This window comes from Gymnoscopelus microlampas (assembly GCF_963454915.1).
Source record: "Gymnoscopelus microlampas genome assembly, chromosome: 16".
In the NCBI taxonomy this organism is placed as follows: domain Eukaryota; kingdom Metazoa; phylum Chordata; class Actinopteri; order Myctophiformes; family Myctophidae; genus Gymnoscopelus; species Gymnoscopelus microlampas.
This window is the reverse complement of record NC_139953.1, coordinates 28,914,592-28,927,065: the sequence shown is the minus strand read 5'-3', so window position 1 is coordinate 28,927,065 and position 12,474 is coordinate 28,914,592. Positions and strand designations below refer to the sequence as shown.

Here is a 12,474-nt window from a genome sequence, read left to right as displayed (position 1 = left end):
CGAATAGCCCATCTACAAGTTCGCAATGCATGTAGGTCACAAGGCTTGTAGCTCACAACACGTTGCATTATGGGTGAACTGAAGACCTTCCGATAGGAATCTGAAGGTCACCAGTTCACCAGTCTCTCTACCCACTCAGCTACAGCCACCCCTGTATCATGATTATATCATGGCAACACACATGGCTACGGTGTTGTTGCCGTAGAATGCCCAGTGTATGATAAAATACCATATTATATCACATGGCCTCTCTTACGTACGTATATTAATGCTTTTATAACTTGGTTGGGCATGATTAGCAACAAGCTTCACCCTCAATTTTAAACAAAAAACGCTATGTTGCAAACCAAAATCCAGTGTGCCAGTGCTCATTGTAATTATACAAAGGCGAATAGAATGCTTGCAGTAGTAAAGGAAGATGAAGCAAAAGGCCAACCGAGAGAAACCTGCAATGCATTAAGGGCTTGATATATACTTCATTGCGCGTGGTATTCACACACAAACAATATCCAATCTATAAGCTCACATTCTATAAGCTCACAACTAAGTACAGTATAAATCCGTCTTTACAATATCACACTAACTTCACAATCTCCCCAGTCTCACGTGGGACTACACCACACACCTGCTGCATCTCGTACTTCATCTGACACACAGACGCCTGGCGGTCACAGCCCGTATTAGCCACCAGGGGCCGACACACGTTGATGTAGTACTTTTTCAAGTTGTCGGAGTCTGACAGGTCCATGGTCTGCCAATTCCTACTGGAGCCAGGACGAGACAAACTGGAGACGGACAGAGAGGAGAAAGGGATGGGGTTGGGGAAGAATAGAGAGGAAGACAAAGCAAAAGAACCGTGCCGAGAAGGAGTTAAAAGAAGGAGCGAGTGAGATGAGCGTAGTGGTATTGACACAAAGATAGTGAGAGGGACCAATACGGAGAACTCAAATGTTTTAATAGTTAGTTTATTTAACGGAAGGTGTCCCATCCTTAATGGAATGTTCAATAATTGTCTTGCTGCATTTTCTGCTTACATTTAATATTGTAATATTGATATATCAATATTGAATATCATGATACTTGGGGAATGTCAGAAAGTCAGAAAGGAATGTCAGCCGTAACAGCACATTCGATATTTCAGCAGGACAGCATTTGCATATTACATTTTGGATATTGCCCACCATGGTTCACATCATGGTATCAGATCAACTCTCGGTGCACAGTGTGTGTAGAGCAATGTTACCTGGATAGGTCGTATTGTTCCAGAGTGTTGGGGTCGGTAACCACACACTCATGGGGTCTCTCAGGACAGGCGTAGGATGTGTACCAGCGGAAGATATATGTGTAATTGTCCTCCACCTGAAATACATGTATACACACGGTTTATGCTTTATGAAGAGAAGAGAAGAGAAGAGAAGAGAAGAGAAGAGAAGAGAAGAGAAGAGAAGAGAAGAGAAGAGAAGAGAAGAGAAGAGAAGAGAAGAGAAGAGAAGAGAAGAGAAGAGAAGAGATTACCTGGAACTCAGGCTGTCCGACCCCAGCATCTCTGTCACAGAGGAAGGTGATGAGTGTAGACCGCAGGGTGTGTCCTTCGTTGTTGTACTGGGAACCATTAGAGTAGGTCAACTGGATTACCTCGTCATAGTAGGACAGATGGGAGTTAAACTCCCCCAGGCTCCACGACTTCAAGCTAAATGAAAGAAAAAGTCATGTCAATGACACAAGAGTTTTTTATTTAACCACCTTATATTAAAAAGAAGGAGGTCGCACAGCTCGTAGCCACGATGCAAACGTATTATATTTAAAGGATAAACCAACGCTTCGACAATAATCGATTTCCTCAGGTTTTGGGAAACAATTGAGTACAAACATCACATTTAACCACTTAACCATATGAACCCCAGTATTCTGGTCATAATAGTTGAACATTCAGCGAAAACAGACGCTATAAGCTCACAACACGTTGCCACTATTTTAGCACTTAAACCCTAACTGCTCCCCGAGCGCTGTGCTAATTGAGCTCACTGATCCTAATAGTTGCAGAGGACAAATTGTGACTAAAATACCCCAAAGGAGCGGGAACCAAAGTATTATTATTATTATTATATTGCGTTGTAAAACTCTAGGTTACGAATATAAACAAATGGACCCGTTATCACAGAGGATGTTACTGTGTGGCTAACGGATTACGAGGTACATGACACATGAGTGCCGTGTTTTCGCTGCTCCTCACCTCTTGTCCACCTGACAGGCGCCAGTCTTCTCTGGACAGGAGGCAGTGGGGGCGGTGACGGAGCCACACACATTGATGTAATAGTCGTACACATCACTGGACAGGTTGTAGAAGCCACCATTGGGCTTGGACAGAGGGGACAGGTCAAAGGTGAAGTCTGGAGCGGGGGAGAGGGGCATTGCGGTAAAAAGGGACAGAGAGGAAGGCGATAGTCAGTGGCAGCCTGTGTGTCCAATAATGTCAAGCACACCTACATAGACAGATATTGACTACTGATTTAGGAGGCATTTGTAGAATCAATACTGGGTTAATACGGTTGTTATGGGACGTATACGTGCACATATTTGTGTGTGTGTCTGCGTGTCCTACCGGACTGTGGGTCGTCCACCTTGCAGTCATCTCCCTCTGCTTTGGACAGCACGCAGGCCACAGCGGTGTACCACTCAAACTCGTACATGCAGCCGTCAGACGACACGCTGCGCATGATGGGAGCGCTTTCCAGATCACCTGATGAGAGGACAGCAAGAACGGCCCAAAGACAGCGAACATGAAAACGTGACAATGTGAGTCGAGAATAGAATCCACTGTGAAGGCCAGCAGCAACTCACACGCATGCACATACACACACACAGCCCCACATACACACTGGGGAATATAGCAATTTTTTTTTCACAGATGCACGTAGCATGACTTTCTCACAGGATTTAATGCGACACAAATTACATTTGACTTGAGACACACACAAACACACACCTGGTTTGCACTTGAGCGTGATGATGGTTCTGATATTGGTGTTGCTCGTGCACTTGTCCCCGTCAGTGTAAACCAGCCTGATGTCACCTCCTGGCTCGCTCGTCGGTGCCGAGGACAGGAACAGTCCCAGACTTTTGGATTTATTAGTGTGCTCATCTGAAGTAACAGAGCCACAAAAGCAGCAGGATATACGTAAGACATCAGCAGGACACTAGGGATGTGCATGGCTAGTTGACTATGTATTTTAAATCCCACTCTTTCTTTTGTTCTTAGTCATTGAAATCCCCCCTGCTTTTCCGTCCCTCTGTTTGCCCGTGCGTCTGTCCTCACCTACGACGCAGATGGCAGAGTCCTCTGGGCAGTGGGTGGCCGGTCCTCTCTGAATGACTCTGCGACACATGTTGAGGTAGAAGCGTCCTGTGTCTCTCTCTGGCGCACTGGCGTACACCGCCTCCCAGTTCTGGGCTGTTTCAGACTCTGAATGAAGACAGGGAGAGAGGGAGAGATGGGTTCAGAGAGAGAACACAGATTGAGAGAGAGTTTATTGTACCTCACTAGCTTGCACAAAAGTTAAACTGCTTTTTTTGCAAAAGGGTGTATTGTTGTTTTCATTAGCAAGGTAGCAGCAGGTTGTGAGCTTGTAGACTGCTATTTTCATTGAATGTTCGCCTAATGTTTGCCTATTATGACATGTCCAGAATAGGGGCACTATTGTTCATGTACGTAGTTAGAGATACATTCTGTCTCACCAGGGTATCGCGTGAGGGGCAAGAGGTCATAGTGCTTGTTGTTTTTGTTGGAGACCCTACACAGCGGGTCCTCCGTTCCCTTCACACACGCATAGGCCGTCGGCCAGTTGAAAGAGTAAGTGCAGTCGGCTTCACCCACGAACACAGGACCACCATTGCCTGAGGATTAAAAACAAACACACAAAACAGTTGCCAGAGTGGTAAAACAGAAATGTAAGGTGTTAAAACCATGATTATGAAATTATAAAGAAAGAAATGAGTATAGAAATTATGAATTTCTCATTGCACAACATTTTTAATCTTGCACGTTTTGATCTCTTATGTGATTTAATATTGATTTAACCGTTGTATTGTAGTGTATGTACAATGCAACTTTTACTACTTTATGTCAGGCCTACAGTATGTTCTGTCCTCTTCCATAGGTTTTAAACTGGGGTCTCACCTGCTGTCTTGTTGCATTCAAAGTTAATGATAGTCATCCTCTGGAAGCCCGTGGAACACTTGCTACCGTCTGGGTAGATGAGAGTCAGGTCTCCATCAGAATAGCTAGAGAGTTGAGTGTGTGTGTGTGTGTGTGTGTGTGTGTGTGTGTGTGTGTGTGTGTGTGTGTGTGTGTGTGTGTGTGTGTGTGTGTGTGTGTGTGTGTGTGTGTGTGTGTGTGTGTGTGTGTGTGTGTGTGTGTGTGTGTGTGTGTGTGTGTGTGTGTGGGGGGGGGGGGGTGAGACAGGAAGTCAGGAGAGGAGTGGGGATAAAACTAAGTTAAGTAAAGTCTAATAAATGATAAAGTCAAATTTACAGTTAACAGACAAGAGACATAGATCAGTGGTTCTCAACCTTTTCTGGATCAGGGCCCACTTGAAAATCGTGAGCAGCCCACCCGCACGCATTTTCAGAGCATGTTTATTTTATTGATCAAGCAATCGATTAAGTTCCACTTTGGATCAATAGAACTAACGTGGTATACTTTAAGTTAAGTCATTTATTGGTGTAAACTTTTAATATTATGTTATATTATCATTAAAATCTTAGTGTTTAGACAATGGGGCGGCAGTAGCTCAGGGGTAGAGTGGCCGGGTAGAGTGAACTGGAAAACCGCAAGGTTCCCAGTTCGATCCCGGACTGGGGCGCTCCCCTAGAGTTAGAGTCGAAGTGTCCTTGAGCAAGACGCTGAACCCCTAATTGCTCCCGATGAGCAGGTTGGTGCCTTGCATGGTTTCCTCCGCCATCGGTGTATGAATGTGTGTGTGAATGGGTTAATGGCACAATCAATGTAAAGCGCTTCGGATAGAAGCGCTATATAAATGCACCATTTACCATTTACAATTATTTGGCAATACCCTCGCGGGCCACAGGTTGAGAACTAGTGAGATAGCTAAAGAAACAGCAGATAGTTGGCTGGTTTCTCTCTCTCTCCTTACCGGAGTGTCTGGTTCTGATATCTGCCAGCGACCTTCTTGACGTCTCCACTGGGTTTCACCTGGCAGGCTGATACATAGTTCTCATCTCCACAGATGCTCGATCTGATTGGCCCACACACGTTCAGGTAGAACACGTAGTTGTTGTCGCCGCTGGTCTCGGCGTGGTAGAGGTCAGCCCCAGTGTCTGCACACGCACACGCACACACACACACACACACACACACACACACACACACACACACACACACACACACACACACACACACGAAAAATGAGTTAGTTCTAAACTGGTCTACTTCTCTAATTGTAAAGACTTTAAAGCAAAAGAATGAATACATTGGGACAGTTGATGGCTGACATGGCTCACTTCTATTCCACATGATAATCCATACGAGACAGAGGAAAATGCCCATATTTTGACCAGCGTTGAATAGGTTGAATCTCTAGTACAGCTAGAGGCTTCAAATATGTTCATACTGTCGGAAGGTTCCGTTTCAAGCATTATTATTTTGACACTGGAATCTATGTGCATCTCATTTACAACAAAGTTACACAGCTTAGTGCAGTGGTTCTCAAACCTTTTCATGCCCAGGACCACCAAATTGATATGTATTTGACTGCCCCATCTGAAAGGATTTTGCGCCAGGAACCCGCAGGAGACAAGATTTGTGTTTAAAAAAAAGACTTTTTTTTATAGCATCTACAAGCTCACAACGCATGGCGATGCGACACCTTGTGAGCTTGTAGAACGTCTATTTTCGAATAACCAAGGTATAAAATAAGCTTCAAGTGGATAAACTTATTGAGAAGCTATATTAATAGGCCTGTCACAATTATTACATAATCGTCTAATCGCAATGATTTGTCCCATAACATGGATTGTTTGATGTACCGATACATGGACTGAGTAATGTGTTGAGTCACAATGTGCACAGAGGGTGTCAGAGCACGTGATTTGACTGGAAATAACAATGAGCTAGGGCAAGCTAGGAAGGTTAAGGTCACTTAAGATTATTCATAAACTTACTTCCCTTTTAAGGAGGCTAAAAATACGTCCTCATAGCTTACATAGCAAAGGCCAGACTGGACAGGAAGGCACACGCTACTGTGTGTGTGTGTGTGTGTGTGTGTGTGTGTGTGTGTGTGTGTGTGTGTGTGTGTGTGTGTGTGTGTGTGTGTGTGTGTGTGTGTGTGTACATGATGCACTCACATTCGAGTGTGAGTGGAGTGAGGTCTACGGAGACGTCATGCTGATCGCTGGTCAGTTTGCAGGTGTGACTCTCCAGGTAATCTCTGTGACAGGCATACTCCGTCCCCCACGTCACCTCATAGCGACAGTTGGCGCTGGCTGTGACCTTAGGATCGGTCCCCTGGAGAGGAGAGGGGAGGGGGAAAACAGAAGGGTAGGTTTAAAAATAATGAGTATTGTAAAAGGTTGGGGTCCTAGACACCATGGGAGATGAGGAAAATGGAAAATGATGACTGAACATTATGAATAAGATCACAGCATCAGGTACATACTGTACAATAGTAGTATGGTTTGAAAGTGGGATTATATGATCTGAATAGGCAGAAAGGTGAAATATGAACTCGTTCATGCAATGTTGGTACTGAACCCCTGAATGAAGTTAGATTTAAATCAGACCCCAAATGGAGGCGGTAGAGCGGAGACAAAATATTCTATTTATAGCAACAATCCTTGACCTTTGACCCTGGGCGTAGAATGCTGAGATGTGAACTCTGGTCTCTCAACTGTGTAAAAGGAAAACAATTCACCCGAAGCATCTCCTCTCACCCTTATCTCTGTTTCTTCCTCTTTAACCTGCGTTACTCAGACGGCTGACTTCCATAATTAATGTCAATACAATACGGAGACATAGTACTACTCTTTGCTGTTGAATTATTTTATTAAAGGGATTCTAGGTAACTTGAAGCCTAAATTTTAAAAATATGTATATATATTTTTTTTTTTTGTATTTTTTCCCCTCTATCAGCCACTATATAATAATGCTGGGGTGTTTTCCTGCATTGAAACACAGTCCTCTTTCTGAAATCCGTATTTTCCCTACTATTTATGTTTCGGTTTTAAAACTGTCAATTAATCATGACAGAGCCTATTTAAAAATAAAAATTCTGAGAACCAGCAGGGGCGGGCAGTGACACGTATGTATCCGAATAAAGTAACCTATTTTTGGCATAGCCCCTTCAAAAGTCCCCTTGCGTCATATTGGCTGGTGGTGGGGAAAACGAGCTGCTGATTGGCTGAGGGGGAACGAACTGCTGATTGGCTGAAGGGGTTGTCAGTCAACGGTACTAAACCAGCCCAGCTCCCAAATTGCCCATACAGGCCTGTAGGCCTAGCCTGGCTCCACCCCCTGAATCGCTAGCCTCGCATTCAGGCTCTGGTGACGCTGTCGAAGGCGGGCTTTTCTCGGTTGAAAATCTGTACGGCGAATCGGGATTGGGATAATAATCCAGAATGAACCAATTGCTAAAGAGTCCAACTTTGGCCACGCCCCCATCTCAGAAAACAGCTGCAATGAGAGGGCTTTCAGACTGAATAATGGAGTGAAACGAAAAGAAAATTCAGGCTACTGTAGGCCAGACTCTTTCCTGAAATCAAATGCAAATGAGATTTCCGGAGGGAGGGGGGTTTACCAGGCTACTTCAGTGTGACGTTGAGAGGGGGAGGAGCGGGGGGTGAGGGAGATGAGGGGGGGGTGGAGTGGAGGGGCGGAGCCGAGTTTGAATCCGTTTGACAACAGTTTTTTTCTTTTTTTGATCTCTGAAGTTGCCTAGAACCACTTTTTAGGCAGTTTAGAGAAAATGTGACATTTTGTCTTCACATTTTTAGTCACTTCCATTTGGTAGAAAATGAAACGTACCGTATTCTGAAGACAATTAAATTCGGGACTACATTCAATAAATTAACTTGTACTGTACGTGGACATGATGCATTATGATGGCCAATTCATCATGAAAGATGTATTCATGTTTATGTTTTTTTCTGCTGCTTGTTCTGTGTGTATGTATGTGCGTGCATGCATGCGTGCGTGTCTCACCTCCTGTCTACCCGAAGGGCAAATGAAGGTAACGGTGACACCAGGAGTGTGTCCATTACAGAAGTCTGGAACAGAGGAGCCAGGCACAGTACTGACCTCATACCTCAGCTGCAATCTGAGGAGGAGAGGAGAGGAGCAAACTTTGATTAAGAGTAGTGAGCAGACAGTGCAACCCAGACTCCTATCCTTCCTCTACATTCAAGCAAATGGACGGACAGGCACGCATCAGCCTTGGTGGAGCACACTGCTGCTAGATGGACAGTACAGTATGTGTGTAATATATGGTTTAGCATTAACTGCGTACCTGTCATTAGAAACCAGCTCTAGCTGGTGGGTGGGAGAGCCCATGCTGTAGATACCCTGCTTGTTTTTAAGACACGCCGCCGAGCCTTCGGGGCAGGTGCCTGGACGGTCTAGGAGGAGAAAGGAGGTTGAGAGGGAGAGAGAGAGAGGGTGAACAACATTAAAGAATGAAGACTCTGGATCATGATTCAATAAAATGTTCATGTCAATCCATCAATCCATCCATATGTCCATACTGAGGCTGCGGCAGATGTTGATGTAAAAGTCCACTTCGTCATCAGAGTCGTCCACCAGGTAGCCATCAGTCAATTTGATCAGGGGGGTCAAGTCGTGTTTCTTTCCGTCTGTGTCAAACACATAGCAGGGCACCTGGACACAGACAGAGGACCCAGTGAAGATCAGCCACTTCATTTCAACACATTTAACCACTTTCAAATCCTCTAAACCTCTAAAGTAAACTGGACCTGAGTTGGACAACTCTACACCAAATCTCTGTCTACACCAAATCTCTACAAGTGAGCTTATAGATATGCCATTGTTGGCTAATGTTCCCCCCAGAATATGGATGCTGGGGTTCAAGTGGTTAACCACTTAAGCTGTACAGTGCATAATACACTGTCGTCCGACAAATAGCTAAACAGCCAAGCTGCAAGATCAAGCTTGTAGATCTGCTATTTTCGTTATGTGGCTTTGAACATTTTTGAAAATGTAAAATCTTTATGGCCCGCAGCTAAATACATACACTTTGGGGGTCCTTGAAAACGTTTGAGAACCACTGCTGTATTGGAATGTAATGTGCGCACTGTCTCTCTGGATGGACTCATGTGACAGTGCGACCTTCCACACCGTGGAAATGCATCTCACACTCTCCTCACACAGACACAAACACACACACACACACACACACACACGCACACACAGACATGACGCATCTTTCCTACAGTCAGTTGGTCTCTCAAAAAAAAACTAAAGACACCTACCTCTTTATGTGGTTTGAATTTGCCACTCTTGCAGGCCAAGTAGGTCCTCCACTCAAAGTAATGCACACACTGGGACACGGTGACAAACTCTGGGCTCCCCTGGGGAACAAAGACAAAATGTGTATATACTTAGATACACAGATAGATTAGTTAAATAGATTAGATCAGGGGTCTTCAACAGTGGGTCCGGGACCCCTAGGTCCTCAGAGGTACTACACGGGGTCCATCAAATCTTTGTGTGATAGGATCATTGTTTTTTACATTAATAACTTGAACCCTATATGAACCCTAGTCTAAGGACAACTTTAGCCGAAAATAGCCGATCTACAAGCTCACCACGCCTCCTTGTAGATCGTCTATTTTCGGCAAAGATAGGGGGAAAAAGAGCAGACCAAGTACAAAGTGAAAGTATTGATTGTTTAAGTGGTTAATGCCTGAAAATACACATTAACATGAATCCAACATCTATGAAAAGCTGTAATCTGCAACACAATTGTATGCAATACATAGTGGGGGTCCCTGCTGCATCTCTCTCTCAGAGAGGGGGTCCTTGGGCTGAAAACGTTGAAGACCCCTGGATTAGACTGATACAGCAGCCAGACAGACAGACAGATACAGTATATAAATCTTAATTTATCCAGAGGCAAATTCAGGTCAGCAGTAAAGAACAAACAAAGACACAGGTAATGGTAGAGAACAGGTACAGAATAAATAGTAACACTAGCAAAAAATAGGATAACAATGTAATGTAAAAGACAGCAAAAAGATGACTTAACATCTGATCTAACGCTCTGCGCATGGTCTGGTCAGGTGTTCTACCAGTAGGTAGAAATAGAGGCGTAGGTATTGTGTGCAATGCATTCTATCACCAATAAAAACTCATCAATCTTAATTGATTACGTGTTATCACTCTTTTTGACACTTTTTTTCCTCCACTTTCATTTCATCAACTGTCTGTTCTAGTCTTCTTTTTAGTATGAAACCCCCGTTGAACGGCATTTGACAGGAAACATATACTGTAAGACTGTCATACAAACACACACAGAGCAGCCCACTGAACCCACTGGCAGGAAATAAATATTGTGTCAAGTCAATATGTTGTTTCCAGTGAGACATCATTTCAAAGCCAGGTGTTAGGCCTACTTCCATCATTTCAAACCCAGATGTGAGGCATACTTCTCATGCACACTGAATCATTGGGAGTTCATTACCGTCACAACTTGTTGTTTCTGTTCTTCATTGCTCATATTTGCCTCACAATATGCAAACAATCATTTGATGAATTCAAATTACCATTTTGAACCACTTAAGCCCTATATACAATAGGGAAATGTGCTGCATATATGGCTTAAGCTAAAAGAATTGCATGGCTACAAGCTTGTAGATCTGCTATTTTCCGTATTTAAAAAAATAGATTATTACAACTAATGCATTGTTTCAGCTGTGCAGATCAGACACACTCATTATCTCCACCAGGCAGAGATATTGCATTATGTCTGTCTGTTTTGTCTGTCTACAGCTAATCTTGTGAACACAAAGCTGTGTCATACAGTAGTTATTGTGCGGGGCGCTAGCAGGCCAAGCACAATTCCCTCTAGGTAACAGAATACATATCCCGCGTGGGTATAGAGCAAAACTAGCAAGTCAGGTGCAATCTGTCCGGACGGCTTATCGGACCTACACTACTGAATAGCTAATTACAATGCTCATGTCCCTCTGGCTCATGGGATGTACCACTACTAGTCATTCGTAGGCATTCAATTTGCCAGCACAAGCCAAGGCTCCGGAATGCCAACTTGTCAATGTTGCATTGTAGTTGATAATCCATATTTAAAAATATATTTTTTGGGCTTAGTCACACCAACATTGTTCTTGTTAAGTAGTTAAAGATTATAAAAATCTCTATGTCCATTTAGAGAGATACCTAATGGAAACTGCCGTGGAGTACTCGAACACTGGAAGTGGCAGTGAGGGGGGAAAAACCCAGCGCAACCTCTCATTAACTGGTGATACAAACAATAATTAATGCAAGGCATTAACCATCATAATTAGAAGAGTACACAGAACATTGAATGACAGAAATTACGTGCTGACATTGGAGCTAGGAGTTTCACGCTCCCATTGCAATAAGGTGCCGCTTGACATAGTCCATACAGTGTGTGGACGGCACAGGGACAGACAGTCTGCAGCCGTTTGCCTTGTCATAGTTGACTCCAGTCATGATATGGCTTAGCAGTTTCAACATGGTCTCGATCAATTTCCTACTTTGGCCATTTGTGAAAGCAAAGTTTTCCATAGTTTGTTGTTGACAAATGCCATGGATTCCTTTTCAGGACACTAATCACGTTCTCACATTACATATCAATACATTTATAGTCCTATTTGTGAGAAATTGCCAGATAAAATAATGCAAAGCTCATTACATTTGTCAAGTCTAAAGAAAGAGCAGCTGAAACAGCTTTTCACTGCAATATAGTGCATATCGATTTGAAACAGTTTCATACTGAGCCATACTGGTACGTGAATGCCTTTGCATGCCCAGGCTGACATATGCTAAGGTCTGCTGTTGCATCATTTTAGTTCCAGTGTATAGTAGTTCTGTGTATTCTATGTCTGGACTTGGCTATAACATTGTAACTTCATGTTTGTCCTAGTGATGACAACATACCATACTATTTTTTGCTGTGTTCACCATCCAAAGATGTGTCTCTATATACAGCCTGTCTGTCTCCCCTGGTAGTATCATAATGATGTAATAAGTCCTTTATAATATACCTTCCCCGAACAGCCCTGTGCATACATGCACACAACCCCAATAATTGTAATCATCACATGCCACAGACAGACAGAAAGAGGGAGAGATTTGCACTCTCTCGAGTGCACACTGCACTGGACTTTAGAGCAACAAACAATTAGAACAATTTCAATATTTTTTTCAACATTTCTAATTTCCCCAAGCTTAGATAATTAAGATGT

The 12,474-nt window shown here is 43.5% G+C and overlaps 1 protein-coding gene across 1 annotated transcript in view; it reads right to left on the bottom strand.

Moving 5' to 3' along the window:
• Positions 1-12,474, bottom strand: part of igf2r (insulin-like growth factor 2 receptor) — a 54,247-nt gene that overhangs the window by 29,872 nt on the left and 11,901 nt on the right. Inside the window, exons 4-18 of the mRNA XM_084083115.1 lie at positions 9,499-9,597; positions 8,755-8,887; positions 8,520-8,628; positions 8,216-8,330; positions 6,364-6,523; positions 5,154-5,337; positions 4,178-4,281; positions 3,736-3,894; positions 3,317-3,463; positions 2,987-3,142; positions 2,603-2,740; positions 2,234-2,390; positions 1,516-1,690; positions 1,244-1,359; positions 626-785 (exon numbers count right to left, since the gene is read on the bottom strand). Coding sequence (XP_083939241.1) covers positions 626-785; positions 1,244-1,359; positions 1,516-1,690; positions 2,234-2,390; positions 2,603-2,740; positions 2,987-3,142; positions 3,317-3,463; positions 3,736-3,894; positions 4,178-4,281; positions 5,154-5,337; positions 6,364-6,523; positions 8,216-8,330; positions 8,520-8,628; positions 8,755-8,887; positions 9,499-9,597 — 2,112 coding nt within the window. The remainder of the gene's footprint in view (positions 1-625; positions 786-1,243; positions 1,360-1,515; positions 1,691-2,233; positions 2,391-2,602; positions 2,741-2,986; positions 3,143-3,316; positions 3,464-3,735; positions 3,895-4,177; positions 4,282-5,153; positions 5,338-6,363; positions 6,524-8,215; positions 8,331-8,519; positions 8,629-8,754; positions 8,888-9,498; positions 9,598-12,474) is intronic.